This window comes from Ovis aries, chromosome 7, assembly GCF_016772045.2.
Source record: "Ovis aries strain OAR_USU_Benz2616 breed Rambouillet chromosome 7, ARS-UI_Ramb_v3.0, whole genome shotgun sequence".
Taxonomy (NCBI): domain Eukaryota; kingdom Metazoa; phylum Chordata; class Mammalia; order Artiodactyla; family Bovidae; genus Ovis; species Ovis aries.
Window position 1 is genome coordinate 51,810,731 of NC_056060.1, and position 19,877 is coordinate 51,830,607.

A 19,877-nucleotide genomic window follows, 5' to 3' on the forward strand; every position below is an offset into this window, starting at 1 on the left:
ATAAAATGTGAAATGTTTCGTAAGCTTTAAAGGGCCCTACAACAAATATTTATTATGAATAGTAACAGGTGTATGTTCTCTAGCATGATTAACTGATCAAGGTCAAGTGATCATGGATGTTTGGAAAGAACTGAGCTTGAGTTTGATTTTGAATGAGAATAGGATTTTTACTGGCAGAGATAGAGCTGTTGAGTGTAGGAAATAATGATAGCCAAAGGTAATAGAGATAAGTTAAAGGGGCAGAATTTAAAACTCTCAAATTCAGAATAATTTTGTTTCTTGTGTTAAAAAAATTCTTATCATAAAACAGTCTGTTTGTACTATCTAGCTGTTATGTAATCAGAATTTTAATCCAAAATATCCCTATTCATTAACTTCTCAAGTAGCCTAAGCATCTCACAAGAATGCTACTCTTATTATACAAAAGCTTTCCCAGGTACTTATATAGCCATCATTAATCACATGCTTTGAAGACAGAAAAAAAAATCATTTTTATGTTATCTCAAAGGATGAAACAGAGGAGCTAGGTACTGTAATACCCTAATTTTCTGGGCATATTTTCCCTTATTAAAAAGCAGACAGATGAATCTCTTAGAATAATTTTTGCCCAAGAGAAGCAGAAGATATTAAGAAGAGGTGGCAGGAATACACAGAAGAACTGTTCAAAAAAGATCTTCACGACCCAGATAATCACAATGGTGTCATCACTCACCTAGAGCCAGACATCCTGGAATGTGAAGTCATGTGGGCCTTAGAAAGCATCTCTTCGAACAAAGCTAGTAGAGGTGTAGAGGTGATGGAATTCCTATTGAGCTATTTCAAATCCTGAAAGATGATGCTGTGAAAGTTCTTCACTCAGTATGCCAGCAAATTTGGAAAAGTCAGCAGGGGCCACAGGATTGGAAGAGGTCAGTTTTCCTTCCAATCCCAAAGAAAGGCAATGCCAAAGAATGCTCAAACTACCACACAATTGCACTCATCTCACACACTAGTAAAGTAATGCTCAAAAGTCTCCAAGCCAGGCTTCAGCAGTATGTGAACCGTGAACTTCCAGATGTTCAAGCTGGTTTTAGAAAAGGCAGAGGAACCAGAGATCAAATTGCCAACATCTACTGGATCATGGAAAAAGCAAGAGAGTTCCAGAAAAAACATCTATTTCTGCTTTATTGACTAGGTCAAAGCCTTTGACTGTGTGGATCACAATAAACTGTGGAAAATTCTGAAAGAGATGGGAATACTAGACCACCTGACCTGCCTCTTGAGAAACCTGTATGCAGGTCAGGAAGCAACAGTTAGAACTGGACATGGAACAACAGACTGGTTCCAAATAGGAAAAGGAGTACGTCAAGGCTGTATATTGTCACCCTGCTCATTTAACTTCTATGCAGAGTACATCATGAGACACGCTGGACTGGAAGAAACACAAGCTGGAATCAAGATTGCTGGGAGAAATATCAATAACCTCAGATATGCAGATGACACCACCCTTATGGCAGAAAGTGAAGAGGAACTCAAAAGCCTCTTGATGAAAGTGAAAGAGGAGAGTGAAAAAATTGGCTTAAAGTTCAACATTCAGAAAACGAAGATCATGGCATCTGGTCCCATCACTTCATGGGAAATAGATGGGGAAACAGTGGAAACAGTGTCAGACTTTATTTTTGGGGGCTCCAAAATCACAGCAGATGGTGACTGCAGCCATGAAATTAAAAGACTCTTACTCCTTGGAAGAAAAGTTATGACCAACCTAGATAGCATATTCAAAAGCAGAGATATTACTTTGCCAACTAAGGTCTGTCTAGTCAAGGCTGTGGTTTTCCAGTGGTCATATATGGATGTGAGAGTTGGACTGTGAAGAAAGCTGAGCACCAAAGAATTGAACGTTTGAACTGTGGTGTTGGAGAAGACTCTTGAGAGTCCCTTGGACTGCAAGGAGATCCAACCAGTCCATTCTGAAGGAGGTCAGCCCTGGGATTTCTTTGGAAGGAATGATGCTAAAGCTGAAACTCCAGTACTTTGGCCACTTCATGCGAAGAGTTGGCTCATTGGAAAAGACTCTGATGCTGGGAGGGATTGGGGGCAGGAGGAGAAGGGGACGACAGAGGATGAGATGGCTGGATGGTATCACTGACTTGATGGGCGTGAGTCTGAGTGAACTCCGGGAGTTGGTGATGGACAGGGAGGCCTGGCATGCTTCGATTCATGGGATCGCAGAGTTGGACACGACTGAGCGACTGAACTGAACTGAACTGAACTGAAAGTATGTTAAGATATAAAATATCTTGTTAGTAATGACAAGATAGTATCCTTTATTTTTGAATGCTTTCTGTGTGCCAGATGTTGTGTTGGTTGCTCTTAAAAGTTATGAAAGGTTTTTTTTAGTAATGATAATAGCTTTCATTTATTATTAAATGCCTTCTTTATACCAAATACTGCGTTGCATGCTTTATTTTTAAATGCATTATCTTACTTGATCTAAAAGCACTGGGTAAAATAAGGTGTTATAACTTACTTTACAGAAGAAGAAACTGAGGCTCAGAGAAGTTAATTAAATTAGCCAAGAATACATAACTTACCAGTGACAGGGCTTTGATTTGAACTTAACCTGTCTGATTTGAAAGCCTCGAGTAATTTTTGCTTCTACTTTCAGTGTACAGTTGTGGGAGCACTAAAATATTATGTGCAGTTTTAAAATCCTTGTTACTAAGTACAGTGTGTTTTATTTTCAAAAAGAATTTTTACTCAGCCTGCTTATATTCTAAGTATTTCCATTTCTCTTGCTAATCCTCTAAATCTACAGTCCTTTAGGCTTTAAGGTTACAGTTTTCAAACCAGAACTTCACTTAGGAATGAAATCCTTATAAAAAATTTTATTCAAAAATGTTTTCAAAAGTCTAATAAATAGCATATAAAATCACAGCTTCTCTGTCAAACACACCCAGTATATTCCCTAAGGAAGAGCCCTTTAGGCTCTGGGGAAGCTAAATTTGAAACTGCTGTATAATCCTAACTCCTTCTGTTATGAGCCCTTTCACATGAATGTGTGAGGTTTTATCATTCAAGATTGGCCATTTCAACTTTGTAAGAATAAAAGGACAATATAACCTAAAGCCATGAGTTGTGCAATCTCTTAGTCATGTCCAACTCTTTGCTACCCCATGGACTGTAGCATGGCAGGCTTCCCTATCTTTCCCTATCTTTCACCATCTCCCAGAACAAACTCATGTCCATTGAGTCAGTGATGCCAGCCAATCATCTCGTTCTCTGTCTTCCCCTTCTTCTCCTGCCTTCAATCTTTCCCAGCATCAGGGTCTTTTCCAATGAGTCAGTTCTTTGCATCCGGTGGCCAAAGTATTGGAGCTTCAGCTGCAACGTCAGTCCTTCTAATGAATATTCAGGATTGATTTCCTTTAGGATTGATTGGTTTGATCTCCTGGCAGTCCAAGGGACTCTCAAGAGTTTTCTCCAGCACCACAGTTCAAAAGCATCAATTCTTTGGTGCTCATCCTTCTTTATGGTCCAACTCTCATATCCATACATGACTACTGGGAAAACCATAGCTTTGACTAGATGGACCTTTGTCAGCAAAGTAATAGGTTTGTCATAGCTTTTCTTCCAAGAAAGAAGCATCTTTTAATTCACAGCTGCAGTCACCATCTGCAGTGATTTTGGAGCCCAAGAAAAAAAAGTCTGTCATTGTTTCCACTGTTTCCCCATCTATTTGCCGTGAAGTAAAGGGATCGGATGCCAGGATCTTCATTTTTGAATGTTGAGTTTTTTGAAAGCCATGAGTAGACCACATCTTTGCTAAGTGGACAAAACTAACTTTTCATTAGACACTTTAAGTTGTTAAATAAAAAGCTTCTAAAGTCTGTCTCTAAAATTTTTTTTTGAAATGCATTTACTTAAGCAACTAAAGTTAATTCATTTGTGGGAACTTAGTTTGGCATATGCTTTGTGTTTTAAGTTTTTTTTGCTTGACATATTTTTCTCTGCGTTCTTTCATAGTAGTTATTCGTATATTTATTTGAAGCCATATTTATATTTTCCCACATAGAAAGGTATTTTATGAACTATTTGAGTATATATTGTATATAATAGATATTTTATAGTTTCTTTTTATCCTCTAACTTTAGATCACATCAATTTTTGCCATTATTTATTGTTACTTGTCTGATATGTTGATTATATTACTTTTAATTTGACTCCAAAGTATTTTTTAATTTAGCTCCAAAGTATTTTTACTTAGTTGTGAGCAATATTCTGAAGACTTTAAAAATATTTTTCCACTATTTAAATCATTGTAGGTATGAATGAAAGTTCATTTTTATCAAAACGTCCTTCTACTTCTGAAGTAAACAGTGTTAACCCAAAAAAGTCTAAACCCAGTGAAGGTGTTTCTGGAACAAATTCCTCAGCTGTATTTTCTTCAGTTAAATCTCTTTCAGTGACATCTCCCCAGGCTATGCCATCAAAAGGTAAATATGAAATGTGGCATATAAAAAAAATTACAGTATTTATATATGAATTATAGAAATTGTACTACAAATGATTAATAGTGGTTATTGAAGGTTAAAGAGTGATGAATTTTGAATTGTATATATTTTGAATTTATTTTAGGTACAAATACTTCATCAAATCAGTCTAAAAATGGAACACCTTTTCCAAGAGCCTGTCCAAAGTGCAATATTCATTTCAATCTTTTGGATCCTTTGAAAAATCACATGAAGGTAAAACTTTTTCAGAATTTAATTTTAAAAAGGTTTGTAAATCCTTAAAAATACTGATTGATTTGTAGTAAATAATGATTTGTTCAGCTTTTGAGATAAATATTCTTGTGATATTTTCATATAAGGTAGAAGTTCATATTCATAATCATTGTTTTCGTGTAAGATGAAGATCCCCTAGAGGAAGACATGGCAACCCACTCCGTATTCTTGCCTGAAGAATCCTCAAGAACAGAGGTGCCTGGCGGGCTATAGACCATCAGGTTGCAAAGAGTTGGATGTGACCGAGTGACTAAGCACAGCACAGGAAAAGATTTAAAAATTTCTTCTGCATCATCAAATTTTAAAAACCAAGTTCATATATATTATGCCTGCTTATCATATTCTAATTTTAAATGAAAATAATGCATTATTCAAAATATCTTATTTACTACCTTACACATATTTGAAACTTCTTAAAAATAGGCATTTTATAATGTGTTTAATGTTTCATATCATGGCTTCCCAGGTGGCTCAGTGGTAGAGAATCCACCAGAAGACTTAGGAAATGTGGGTTTGATCCCTGGATTGGGAAGATTCCCTGGAGAAGGAATGGCAACCCATTCCAGTATTCTTCCTGGAAAATCCTGTGGGCAAAGCAGCCTGGCGGGCTACAGTCGATGGGGTCGCAAAGAGTCGGACACTACTGAGCACTCATGCATGCAGTATTTCATATAAGTTAACAGTTCCTTTAGATATCTTTTTTGTTCATGCTAACATGCGCATGTCACATTACACAATGAAAGTCTTAGTTTTACATTAATTTCAGCACTCAGACATAGACTCCAAATGGTAGAGCATTTCATATGAAGTCATTGTTTTAACTCAGTCCAGAATATAGTTTGTGTAATGATTATAAATTAATTTGAGATTCTTACTGATACAAGAAGTTTCTGAAATTGGAGTTTAAGGAATTTTCAAAGTACAAGTGAATAGGTTTAGGTAACACTTCACTTAAAATATTTTAGTAGGTATTACAGTACCCTGCTATGTCTGTGTAAAGATAGCCTGTATTATTCTTCTGTGCTGGGTATAAATGGAAGGAAGGGGTAAAGAGAAGAGACAAGGCAAAAGGCAGTGTAGATCATGTGGAGAAAAGAAGGAAAAAGGATGCAATGGTATGGAAATATCTCAAGAAGGATTCTTGCTCACTGTTTTACTGATTGACAGATCTCTTGAGATTGAGTATTTTATGAAAAAGAAAAGTAGAAAAAAATAAAAGAACTTCTTTAGAAATTCAAACATTGTCTCTTCATTTACATGCAAAACTGTATTTGGTCTGTCACAACTTTTAGCTTGCAGTGTGTACTCTATGATAATTGCACTTTGTGCTTTGTTTTTATATGAGAATTAACCTGTAGAAACCTGCTTTCAGTTTTGCTGTTTATGTAATATCTGTAATATCTTGAGATACCTGGGGTTTTTTTTGTTTGTTTTCTTTTGTTTTACATTTTGGACATGGGGGAAAAAAGAAAAGTGTAAATTCTTTAGTTATCTTTAATTATTTGAGTAGGTAATACATGATTCAAAATTTAAAAGTTTACAAGGGCATACAAGTAAAAACTCTTATCCTTGTCTCTTATTTACCTGGTTTTCAGTGTGACTCTCAAAGAAAATAATAGTTATTATTAGTTTTTTTTGTTTTTAAATCTTCCCTGGTCTTCTTTCTGCATAAACAAGTGAATACAAATGTTCTTCATTTCTGTTTCTTACACAAGCTGTAGCATATTATATATTTGTACCTGGTGAGACTGGCAATCATTTTCCAAAATGTAGCTTTACTTCCAAAACATATTATACCCTTGTTTGTGATTACTCATATTAGAAGTAATCACAACTTCATATAATATTCCATAATAAAACACTATACAATATTTTTTAAAAAGGACGGAATCTCTTGAAATGGAAGATAGCTCTAAGACATATTATTGAATTGAGTTGAATGTAATATGAATAATTTATGATATATTTATGTCATAAAAAATTTACAGAATAATCACTAAATCTTGCTCAGAGAAGTATAAAATTATGAAGACTTTTATGTTCTAGATTGTATATTTTATACATAAACAATTTGTAATAGTAGTTTCCATTTTGAAAAAATAAGTTTCTCAGATTATTTGTAGATGATTATATTTTGCTTTTGTTATAGATAAATAGATGACTATACCTCAGAAATATTGTTTTCTTTCAATGAAAAATGCCTAAAACATAATTCAAATATGCTATAATAATAAGAACCATATAATTATTTGAGACCATGGAGAGACTACTGAGCTTTAAAAACATGATTTATTCCTTAGAAAATTATTTTTCTTTTTTTTTTTAGAAACTAAACATATACTTTATATTCTTTGGCTGCTCTTTGTTGCTATGCATGGGCTTTCTCTAGTTGTGGAGAGTCAGGGTTACTGTCTAGTTGCAATGTGTGGACTTTTCATTGCAGTGGCTTCTTGTTGAAGAGCACAGGCTCAGGTGTGCAGGCTTCAGTAGTTGGAGCCCACAGGCTCAGTCGTTGTGGCTCGTGGGTCCTAGAGTGCAGAAGTGAAGTGAAGTGAAGTTGCTCAGTCGTGTCCGACTCTTTGCGACCCTGTGGACTGTAGCCCACCAGGCTCCTGCGTCCATGGGTTCACCAGGCTCAGTGGTTATTGTTTGTGGGCTTAAGTTGCTGTACGCCATGTGAAATCTTCCTGGACCAGGGATTGAACCTATGTCCCCTACATTGTCAGGTGGATTCTTATCCACTGCGCCACCAGGGAACTAGAAAATTCTTTGAGACAGACATTTTTATCATTGTGTAGAGCCAGTTAGTTGGTGTAACTGAGGTTCAAACCTTTAATGGTAAAAGCTCAAGTTCTCAAATACTTATTTTTATCACCTTTTGACAAGTGTATGGGCTATTTAACTTGAAGACAGATATATTAGTTCTTTTTTAGGGTATGGAATTAGATATTTATTAACCAGATCTAGATTATTTAGATTATCTAGATTATTTAGATTTCTGTGTCTTCACTTAGTTTTTGTCTACTTGCTCTGTCATGGATTGAGAAATAACACATCTCAATCCACATCTTTCAGTACCAATATTTTCTTTGGTATATTGCAGTTCTTTTTTAAGATTGTTGATATTGTTTGTGATACAGATGAATCTCTTTTATAACTATACTGTGAACGTATCCTTTAGGATTTTTATAAAGTGTCCTTTTTTGTCTTAAGGTTTAATGCCTTTTAGACTCACAAACTTTGTTTTCTTCTGGTTTCTATTTGCCTAATGTATTCTTTGTTTATCCTTTTATTGATATTTTCAACCCTTCTGAATTGCTTTGTTTTAAGCATGCCTCTTGCTTTAAGTAGAGAGTTGTAATCCTTTGTAATCCTACATGAAAATCTTCGTTTCAGTAGTTGATTTAAATTTCCTTGTTTTCATTGATGTGATAGGTTTATTTGATCTTGGTTCTGTCACAATTTTTTTTAACTAAGTTGAATTATCTTTCTTTCCTCTTTCACTCTGTGGTTGCTGGTTTTGGATTTTTAGAGAAGTTGTATATTTTTTTTTCATGTTTATCCTCATCCTTCAAGTTTGAATGTTATATGATTCCAGTAGTCTTCTATTCTTATGGCCATTCTCTCCCGTTAAAATTGATTAAAGTAGCTCTAAATTTCCTATCCTTAACCCCATTCTTACTTTTTCCTCTGCTACTGGTATTAGTCAATATTATCTTTCTGAATGTACTATTTCTTTGTACTATTAAAAATGCTCATACCTGTACGTCTTTATTTGGTAATTCTAGATTATATTCCTTGATGTGCTGCTACCATGTGGAAGCAATCTGTGAACTTTCTTGACCTCATAGTTATTGTCCTTTTACCTCCTTTCAGTTTTTATTTGTAGGTTATATAATTTTTCCATTGTCAAGGACATATACCATTTTTAGTATTCTTTACCTTATTTTTGTACTTGTTTAATCCTTTTCTACTGTAAATAGATTCAATGTCCATCACCAGTCTTTTTGTCATGTTTCCTTTGGTTATCACTTGTTTGATTAAAGTTCATCTAGTAATTTCTTCAAAAAGAGCCTGGAACAGTATTCTTTGAGTTCTTTCATGTTCAAGACATTTGACTGTAGTCCTCTAAAACTTTAAATCTTAGCCTGGTTCTCATTTCTTAATTTTGCTCTCTTTGTCTTTTGTATATTTTCTTTACTTTGCTTTCCTCTCAGTTACTAAATCCCCCAACCTTCTTCAGCGCACCTTTTCCATTTTTGGTTGTCAGTGGTTTGTCATTCAGCTTTTTTTTTTATAGGGATATGAAACATTGTTTATGTTTATTTTAAAAATCTGGTCCTATCTTAGTTTTCTGTAGGAAAAAAAGAAAATGGAAGAACAGCAAGCAGTTGATCATCAATTATGCATTTATGAGTATTTAGGGTAATAAACTTTTATAGATGTACTAAATTAGACATTTCTGAAGAATATGAACCTTGCAGCATATTTTACCATAGATTACGTAGATTCTTTTGTCAATTTCAGAATAGCCTCAGTTCTCAAATATGACTCAGAATAACTCTTCAGTCTGAAAGCCAAAGTTTTGAGTATAAAGATTATCCACAATTGTAATTAGAGACACTATTCTTTTATGTAATTTTTTGCATTATAATTTTCCTGTTGATGTTTGAGATCCATCCCCGTAGTAAAACCACAGAGAAGCTAAGAAGTTTTGTCTATCAAAATGATGTTACAGATGCACATCATTTGTAGTAAGACACATATTTTAAATCATTTTTCTAATAGTGCTGGTGAGTTTACTCTGATTGGTCTTTTTCTCCATTTTTCCTTAAAGTCAAACCCAACATTTTTAGACAGAACTTAGCTTTCTAAAGTTCTTTTAACAGTCCAAGTTTCCTCAGTTTGAACTCTTAAATATTATGTGTGTCTTAAGAAGAATCTATAAATATAAGTAGCAAAACCTTTCTCATTTCCCTCTTTTTATTGTGGTTTCATTTCAACTGTGTCTTTCAGAGTGTAGACCACAGAGGATCATATTGTATTAGAGAACTAATGTACTTACCCTAGTTTAGTTTATAGGTGCAACCTTAACTCCAGAAACACTTTTGGTCAGTTCATTTTATTTATTATTTTTTCTTTCTTTTGGAGGATCTTTTAAAGATTTTTTTGGTGTGCTTTTTTTTTTCCCCCTTTAAAGGTTTCAGAATTGACAAATGAGAAAAATAAGTTCAATCAAAGGAAATGTTATAGGTCTTTCATATTAAAAGCCCAGTTTCTCATGTGACATACGAAGTTTCACCAGTAATGAAGCATTTCAATATGGCAGGAGAGGAAGATGTTATTTTTATAAATGGAATAGAGTTGTGTTTAGATTGTCAAACTTTCTTATGATGTGACTAACTTACTAAATAACATGTTTAGGAAGAGTTTTAAGTCAATGGTTTAAATTGTAAAAGAATTACATAGTTGTTATTGTTCAGTCACCCAGTTGTGTCTGACACTCTGTGACACCATGGTTTGTAGCATGCCAGGCCTCTTTGTCCCTCACCATCTCTCAGAGTTTGCCCAGGTTTGTGTCCATTGCATCAGTGATGCTATCCAGCCATCTCATCCTCTGATTCCCATTTCTCCTTCTGCCCTCAATCTTTCCCAGCATCAGGGACTTTTCCTATGAGTCAGCTGTTCGTATCAGATGATCAAAATACTGGAGTTTCAACTTCAGCATCAGTTCTTGTAATGAGTTTTCAGGGTTGATTTCCCTTAAGATTGATTTGTTTGATCTCCCTGCTCTCCAAGGGACTCTCAAGAGTATTGTCCAGCACCACAGTTTGAAAGTATTAATTCATTGGCACTCTGCTTTTTTTATGATCCAGCTCTTAAAACTGTATGTGACTACTGGGAAGACCACAGCCTTGACTATACAGATATTTGTTAGCAGAGTAATGTCTCTGCTTTTCAACACACTGTCTAGGTTTGTCATAGCTTTCCTGCCAAGAAGCAGACGTCTTCTGATCTCATGGCTGCAGTTACCATCTGCAGTGATTTAGAGACCAAGAAGAAGAAATCTGTCACTACTTCCACCTTTTCCACCTCTATTTGCCATGAAGTAATGGGGCCGGATGTCATGATCTTTGTTTATTTAATATTTAGTTTTAAGCCGGCTCTCTCTCTCTTTACCCTCATCAAGAGGCTCTTTAGTTCCTCTTCACTTTCTGCCATTAAGTGGTATCATCCACATATCTGAGGTTGTTGATGTTTCTCCCACCCGTCTTGATTCCAGCTTGTAACTCATCCAGCCTGACATTTTTCATGATATGCTCAGCATATAGATTAAACAAACAGGGTGACAGCAGACAGCCCTGTTATACTCCTTTTTCAGTCATGAACCAATCATTTGTTTCATAGAGGGTTTAACTGTTGCTTCTTGACCTGCATACAGGTTTCTCAGGAGACAGGTAAGATGGTCTGGTATTCCCATTTCTCTTAAGAGCTTTCCATAGTTTGTTAATGATCCACACAGTCAAAGGCTTTGGCCTAGCCAATGAAACAGTAGATGTTTTTATGGAATTCCCTAGCTTTGTCTATGATCCAGCAAATATTGGCAATTTGATCTCTGGTTACTCTTTCTTTCCTGTTTGGCAATAAAAGGAGTTCATGATCTGAGCCACAGTCAGCTCCAGGTCTTATTTTTGCTGACTGTATACAGTTTCTCTACATTGGCTACAAAGAATGTAATAGATTGATTTCGGTATTGGCTATTTGCTGATGTCCATGTATAAAGTCATCTCTTGCCTTTGCCCTGCTTCATTTTGTTCTCCAAGGCTAAACTTGCCTGTTACACCAAGTATCTTGGACTTTCTACTTTTCCATTCCAGTCTGCAGTGATGAGTAAAACTTCTTTTTTTGGTATTAGTTCTAGGAGATCTTCTAGGTCTTCATAGAACTGATCAACTTTTTTGGCATTGGTGGTAGGAGCATAGACTTGGATTTCTGTGGTGTTGAATGATTTGCCTTGGAAATGAACTGAGATCATTCTGTCATTTTTGAGGTTGCACCCAAGTACTGCATTTCAGACACTGTAATTGACTATGAGGGCTACTTCATTTCTTCTAAGGGATTCTTGCCCACAGTAGTAGGTATAACAGTCATCTGAATTAAATTTGCCCATTCCCATCCATTTTGGTTCACTGATTCAAAAGATGTCAGTGTTTATTCTTACCATCTGCTGCTTGACCACGTTCAGTTTACCTTGATTCATGGAGCTAACATTCCAGGTTCCTATGTAATACTGTTCTTTGTAGTGTCAAATTTTACTTCAACCACCAGATATCCACAACTGAGCATCATTTCCACTTTGGCCCACTCACTTCATTCTCTCTAGAGCTATTAGTAGTTCTCCTCTGCTCTTCCCCAGTAGCATATGGGACACCTTCAGACCTGGGGGACTCATCTTTTGGTGTCATATCTTTTGTCCTTTCATACAGTTCATGAAATTCTCATGGCACATGTATTGGAGTGGATCCCTCTTCCAGTGGATCACGTTTTGTCAGAACTCTCCACTATGACCCGTCTGTCTTGGGTGGCTCTACATGTCATGGATGATAGCTTCATCAAGTTATGCAAGCCCATTTGCCATGACAAGGCAGTGATCCGTGAAGGGGGAATTACCCAGGTGGCCTGTTAAAGGATATAGATTTCTGGGCCCTACCTCTAGACATTGTGGTTTATTGGTCTGAATTGGACTCAGCATTTTGACAAACATTTCTGGTTTCTCTAATGCAAGTCTTCCCTGGATTGCCCTCTGTGTAAAACTGCCTTAGAGAAATTCTAAAACTGAAAATTTATAGAATAAATTATCTTGTTGAAAGAAAAAGGTTCATATGTGAAAGTATTCCACCTTAGAACTAGTTTATATGACACCTTGATTTTACTCACTAGAAACTAAAGGTTCCCTTCAAATATATGAGCATTCTAAATTTCAAGCTTTCAAGATGTAGCTGATGCTTCTTTATTTTGTCCTTACATATTTTCTAGCGTCTTGAGTCTTGGGAATGGCAGATTAACTGTACTCACTGTCCAGTTCCAACCAGATAGTACAAAATTTAGTATATCACTTGATAATTGAGCATATACATTGTGGCATGTAAAACTACATTTCTGTTCTATGCTCTTTATGATATGGATATGAATAATTGTTTATTTAATTTAAATATTACTAGATATTTACATATGAAAAGGTACATTATAAGGAAAAAACTATTAGATCAATATCTAAGTCCTGCTTTTAAGATTTTTCTTTTTTTTCTTTAAAAATTTTTTAAAATTTATTAAGATCATAGATATTTATTGTTTGAATTTTTTAGAGTATGTATATGCAGGGCAAGCTTTTGGCAAAAATTTTTCCAGATATATTACCAAGCACAGTTTTACATGATCTTACCTTAGTTGTAAATAAAGAACCATATTTTAGTTTCTAATTTTTTAAAGTGATAAATAAGGCTTCTGTTTTTTTTTTTTTCTCTTGCAGTACTGTTGTCCAGATATGATAAATAACGTTTTGGGGCTGGCTAAAACAGAAATTTCAAGTACAGCAAATAAAAATAAAACTGTTGATTCAGAAAAAGGAAAACTGATTATGTTAGTTAATGACTTTTATTATGGGAAACATGAAGGAGATGTCCAGGAAGAACAGAAGACTTACACAACCTTTAAATGTTTCAGTTGCTTAAAAATTCTTAAAAATAATATTAGGTATGTATGCATTTATTTTTATTTCTGTTTGAAAATTGGAATGCTACAGGTTGTATCTTTATCTTGCATTTTTAATGTTATTCTAGATAAGTGATTTTAACACTTTGAGCTAAGCACAAAGGCAAATTATTTTGTTGAAAAGCTTTTGTTCTTTCTTAGATATTAGACTTGACTCTTAGATCCAGTTAATTGTGTTTCTTTAAAATAGCTTAAAAAGAACAAACTATATTTTTTTTAAAAAATTTATTTTCCCTGTATTGTCAGTGATGTAGAAATTTTCATGAGATAAGTTTCATAGTTAGCTGCCTTTGAATTTTACTTTTTTCATATCACAAGAACTACTTACTGATATTTTGTCCACTTTGACTTCTTAGATACTCATGCTCAAATCTTGCAATTTATAATTTTTGGAACATTTATCTTATAGTGATCTTCTTGGGAGAAGTACCAGTTCTAGGAAATATGGCTGTTTTGATTTTAAATTTAAGTCCTTTAAGAGATTTAATTTCAGTGGAATTTTGAAATTTGTACACATATATGCTTTACATTTTCAGAATTTATACTTTGTAATCTTTGAGTTACATGGCATATTAGTAACCGTCATCCCATAAATAAGTTAGTTACAAGATTTAAAAGACACATTGGTTGATATTTTCATTGGTTACACAGCTTGACATTTATATTTGGTAAGGTTTTTTAACATCATTTTATTATAAAAATTTTCAGCATTCAGCAAATTTAAAAATATTTTATAATAGATACAACTGTATACTTATCATCTTGATTCTACTGTTAACATTTAACTGTACTTGTTTTATTATGTATCTAGTCATCCTTTTCTTCAGACTATTTGGGTTTTTTTAATGCATTTCGAAGTAAGTTGCAGATGTCTATGTATTTCTTCAGGTGAGATGTGTGTGTACAAAGATATAAAGGCATGTTTTTTGTTTATCCCTCATGAGCATTATTATATAAGCATTCTTAGGCACCTATAGGTTACTTCTAGATCCAGCATTATTTTATTTTCCTGTGAGTTCTTAAGGTCTGAAAAGAAGCATATAGAAAAGCCCTGAAATAAACTGTGATAAACTCCTGTAATAATAATTTTTTATGATAGTGCTTTATAGTTTTAGAAATTCTTTTACATATATTATTTTATATGAGTTGTCACATTTATCTCCTTTCATCAAATTTTAACAGCCATTAATAGCTAATGGTCCCAGTAAGTTTAACAGAATGAGCATTGTACTTTGTGATATAATACTGAAATAGTCCCATGGAGCAGGAAAGGGCAACCTGCTCCAGTATTCTTGCCTGGAAAATTGCACGGACAGAGGAGTCCAGTGGGCTATATATATAGTCCATGGGATTGCAAAGAGTCAGACACTGAGCATGCACACACTGAAACAATATTACAATAGAACCTGGTCTCCTACTTTTTATAATTTTACCACTTTAATAGTAAAACATACCAGAAGAATCGTGTTAATATAAAATGCATAGAAATATGGCTTCCTCCTTAGTTCTTTGTTATACTTAAATGTTATATATATGATATTAGAATATATTTCAGTAGTTGTTTTTTGGGATTTTCCTTTGAGATTAACACACTAATAATAAACATGAAGGTGAATTTTCTTTTTTATTATTATTTTACAATTCTAGTTACATATTTCTAAAGAGTCCTAATACTAGAAATTTTAAGCACAGAGCATCTGGGAATATCCTGGAATTGAGTGTTTTGAAATACTGATTGTTTAGTAAGCATAACCTTAATAGAAAACATTTTATGACCAAAGAAGTTATACATGTTAAGTAATATTTCACCTTGACAGTAGAAACTGGGAGGGTAAATTGATGTTTGTAGAGGAATGGTAGGAAACTGATAACTGTATATTTCTATTCTCTTCCCTATCAGGGTATTGTGGTATGGTTTTTTCCTCCCCTACGTTGAGTGTCACACAAAACATGTTTATTTTATTTTGTAAATATATTTGCAAGATGTGTGTGTTTTTTGGTTCCCTTGTTTCCATTTGTTGGTTTAAGTAGTATGTTAAGTAGTATGAGATCCTGACGGGGGCTCATGTTAGTTGAGAGAAAGCATGCTCATTAAGAGATTATTTTATATAGATACACTTTAATTTTGAAAATTGTAAGCTGAGAGGTTAATGGCTTATGACATTTTCTCTATATGTAAATATTTAGCCAAGACTAGGATTTACAATAGGTGTTTGTAGAGCTGGTGTTAAAACCAAAGGAATACTAAAAGATATTTCAAAATATACCATAACCTGTACTAAAGAGTAGTGTTATGTGAGATGTGAAAAAAAAATGCTGTAACATTTATGATGATTGCTATCCAGATGGATAATATTATCACTTAGTTTCCAAGTGAGTAATAGTTAATAGTTGACCCAGTCTAAAAATTGTTATTTTGATTGAATAACTTTACTTTCAAATTCACCAGAAAGCTTCAGTAAGCTCTTTTAAATAGGTATTCCCATTTATATTGTACTCTCTGCTGTTGAAGGTCATAGTTCCTGCTCATAAGAAGCCTTTTAGGGAAGCTGAAATAGCAGAATGTAAAACTGAAAAATGGACTTTGCCTACAAAGGGCGCAGTCTGCAAGTTAAAGTGAAGTCTTCAGTAACAGGAAACCAGTATCATTAAATAAAACAAAAGGTTCTTGTAATTGTAGGCATTAAAATTGCTGTTACATGCATTTAAAAACCAAGACACAAGTAAAAATGCCAGTAATTTGTCTTTTAAGCAGCTGGAATCTATTGTATATTTTCAGAGCCTTAAAAGATTTCTCTCATGATTCTAGCTGATTTTAGTGGCAGAGTTTCCTTCCTTTCTGTATTTTATTTTAAAATGTAAGTAGTATTTCTTATATGGAGAAGAAATCTGCTGTTTTATATTTAAAAAATTTTAATAATCTGAAATGGTTACAATAACAAATTTGTGATATTTCAAATTAATGCTAATAACTATTTTAAAACAAACATGAAAATGTGTTTACTTAGCTACTTAATGAAAGTGATTATTTAAAGTGCACACTCTTCTAGAGGACTTTAAGGCTTTTGAAATTTTATTTTCATTAATTTATAATTTTAAGATTTAGATTCAAGTACTTGTGAGATTTTTGTTCTTAAATCTGAATTTTTGCACCTGTTGACAATCATTGATAGGTTTATGAACCACATGAAACATCATTTGGAACTTGAGAAGCAGAGCAGTGAAAGCTGGGAAAACCACACCACCTGCCAGCATTGCTACCGTCAGTTTCCCACACCATTTCAGCTGCAGTGTCACATTGAAAGTACACACACACCCCATGAATTTTCTAGTAAGTTACAGTTTCATTTAAGTATTGCATATTTGTTGATTTTTAACAATATAAACTCTGAAAAAAGTTTGTTACTGAACTCTGAACAAGTGTGGTAGAAAAAGAAGAATGAAAAAACAACTTTGGGATTTGAGAGTAAAGTTGAAAAAGTTAATTTTTAACTTATACAGTCTTTTTAATAAAATTGGTTACTGAAATTCCATCTTAATAATTCATTATGGTAAATAACTTGTGCATTACATGTGGAGGACTAAATTAGAAGGCTCAGATCATAGTTTTCAAAGTGAAATCAATGCCCTTCTTTTAAACCTGAGTAAGAAAAGTAAATACAGTGTTAGTTAAAATCAAATACTTTGGATCAAAACAGCTTGGGTTCAGATCCAAGCTCTGCCTTGTAATATGTGATCCTAATGTGATCTCTAGCAGGTCACTTAATATTTGAATAATGGGGATGATAGAAATATCTGCTTCATAATGTTTTGATGGGAATTGAGTGAGTTAGTCAAGTCCTTAGAACTGTGCTTGGCCACAGTAAACAACTATGGAACTGTACACCATCACCACCACTGCCAATATTACTACTACTACTATTATTATTAAACTGTTATACTATTTATACTATATTATACTATTATTATTATTGTTACTACTACTATTACTATTATTACAAAATGAATTGTAAATGTATATATCTGATTTTGTTTCTTTGCCTTGAGAGGATGTTTTTTAAAAACTAAAGTGTAATTGGCATTTAACATTGTATTAGTTTCAGGTGTACAATATAGATTGAATAGTTATGTGTATGTATATATATCTTAAAATGGTATAATGTCTTTTTTCCCCCCACTTTTAGCCATTTGCAAAATATGTGAATTGTCATTTGAAACAGAGCATATCCTTTTACAACATATGAAGGACAATCATAAACCTGGTGAAATGCCATATATTTGCCAGGTATATACATATTTTATTGTATATGTCATGTTTGGTTGGTTTGTTATTTGTTTTGGTTACAAGATTTAAACCTATTAAGCCAGGCTTCTCTGATAGCTCAGATCATAAAGAATCTGCCTGTAATGCGAGAGACCTGGGTTTGATCCCTTGGTTGGGAAAATCCTCTGGAGAAGGGACTGGCTACCTACTCTAGTATTCTTGCCTGGAGAATTCCATGGACAGAGGAGCCTGGCGGGCTACAGCCCACGGGGTTGCAAAGAGTTGGACATGACTGACTTTTACTTTCAGGCCAGGCATCAGCAAATTTTTTGTATAAAGGGCAAGATAATAAATATTCAGGTTTTGATGATCATAGGTTTCTGTTGGAACAAATCAACTCTGCCATTGTAGCACAGAGGCAGTCATAGACAATAAATAAATGAATGGATGTGACTGTGTTTCAATAAAACTTTATTTATGGACACTGAAGTTTGAACTTTATATAATTTCCTTGTGTTATGATATATATCCTTTTATTTTTCTAACCATTTTGATAAAATTAGTTGCTAAATTAAAATCTATTTTATAAATAACTTATTGGTAGAAAGTCTGTTGGCATAACTCATATATTGTTGTGTGGGGTCAGCAGAGAGTTGGAATTGACCCATAGGCCATTGTTTGCACACTCCTGTATTAGACAAAGAAAAAGCCCTGTGGCGGAAAGACAAACATAGACTTATCTTAACCTACAGGGAAGAATATAGGCATACAAAGGGAAATATGAAATGCTTTTAATTCAGAGGACCATACCAAATGCTTTGGGACAAGTTCTTTTCCAGAATTTGGAGAAATGGGAAAGTAAGGTAAAAATAAACTGTCATTCCATAGCCTGGAGACCATTCATAATCTAAGGAAAGATGCTGTTTTATGTAGCAATGAGAAGGAACTTTATAGGACCAGAGGTGTCAGAGTTTGATAATTAAAGTCAAGACTGGGGGTGATAAAAAATCTGATAAAAAAGAGAATCTAGTTATATTTTGAGAAGTATCCTTAAGCTTTGAAAACTAACTCTTTTGTTTCAAAGATTATCTTTTGATGTTTTTATTAATAGGATTCTAGGTTATGTAGGCATTAGACTGAATTAATAGTACATAGTGTTCTTCTGAATAAGTGACTTATCACTGTTACATTGAAATTGGATATCATTATAAATTTTCAAACTAAACCAGATATTTTTTTTGTAGGTTTGCAATTATAGATCATCATCATTTTCTGATGTAGAAACTCATTTTAGAACATCTCATGAAAACACCAAGAACTTGCTATGTCCATTTTGTCTCAAAGTTATTAAAATTGCGACACCCTATATGCATCATTATATGAAGCATCAGGTGAGATCTGCCAGTTCTTATTCATATATGTTATTTTAGAGAAAAGATAGATTATGACTTAGAACATTGTTTAGATTTGTTCTGCAAGGGAAGCAGCATTGTTCTAAATGACATGATTAAGTTACAATTTATGCTAAGTTACTGGTGAAACTCCCACTTCTTTTCCTTGCTCCCTTTCTGGTGATACTATGGTTCATACATGATAATTCTGAAAGATAGTTAGGAATACTAGGAAATCTTGAATTGAAGGAAAAAAGAGAAGATGAGTGGAGGAATATCCAAAAGAATGGCTATTTCAGAGGCTAAGAGTAGGACTGGGGAAGGTAATTATCAGGAGCAGGGGAAAAGATGAGTTTGAACTGATAAAGAAAAGGTTGATGGCTCATAATCATGTTTTCTTCTTTCTCTTCAAACTGTATTTCCACTTTTAGCCCCCATATTATAAGAAGACATTTTGGCATCATTGACCAGGAATGGTCTTTTATAGCTGCCCAGAAAATAGTAGTGACACTTACTGCTGATATATGAACTCTGACAGAGAACTACATTTAGCTCTACTATGTAATTTTGGGGACCCAGTATTAGTGCTTATACCTGTGTCTTGAATTCTGATATTATGCTTTCTGGTTCTTTTCCTGAAGCAATTAAGTCATCTTTTGTTTGGGCTGAAAAGTTTAATGCAAC

At 34.0% G+C, this 19,877-nt stretch overlaps 1 protein-coding gene across 21 annotated transcripts in view; it reads left to right on the forward strand.

Moving 5' to 3' along the window:
* The window catches only part of ZNF280D (zinc finger protein 280D), a 127,461-nt gene that overhangs the window by 50,566 nt on the left and 57,018 nt on the right, over positions 1–19,877 (forward strand). For all 21 annotated transcript variants that reach the window (XM_015097014.4, XM_042252408.2, XM_042252409.2 and 18 more), the window contains 6 exons: positions 4,305–4,475; positions 4,618–4,727; positions 13,297–13,520; positions 16,712–16,869; positions 17,723–17,823; positions 19,047–19,193. In XM_015097014.4, the coding sequence (XP_014952500.1) occupies positions 4,305–4,475; positions 4,618–4,727; positions 13,297–13,520; positions 16,712–16,869; positions 17,723–17,823; positions 19,047–19,193 (911 nt within the window). The remainder of the gene's footprint in view (positions 1–4,304; positions 4,476–4,617; positions 4,728–13,296; positions 13,521–16,711; positions 16,870–17,722; positions 17,824–19,046; positions 19,194–19,877) is intronic.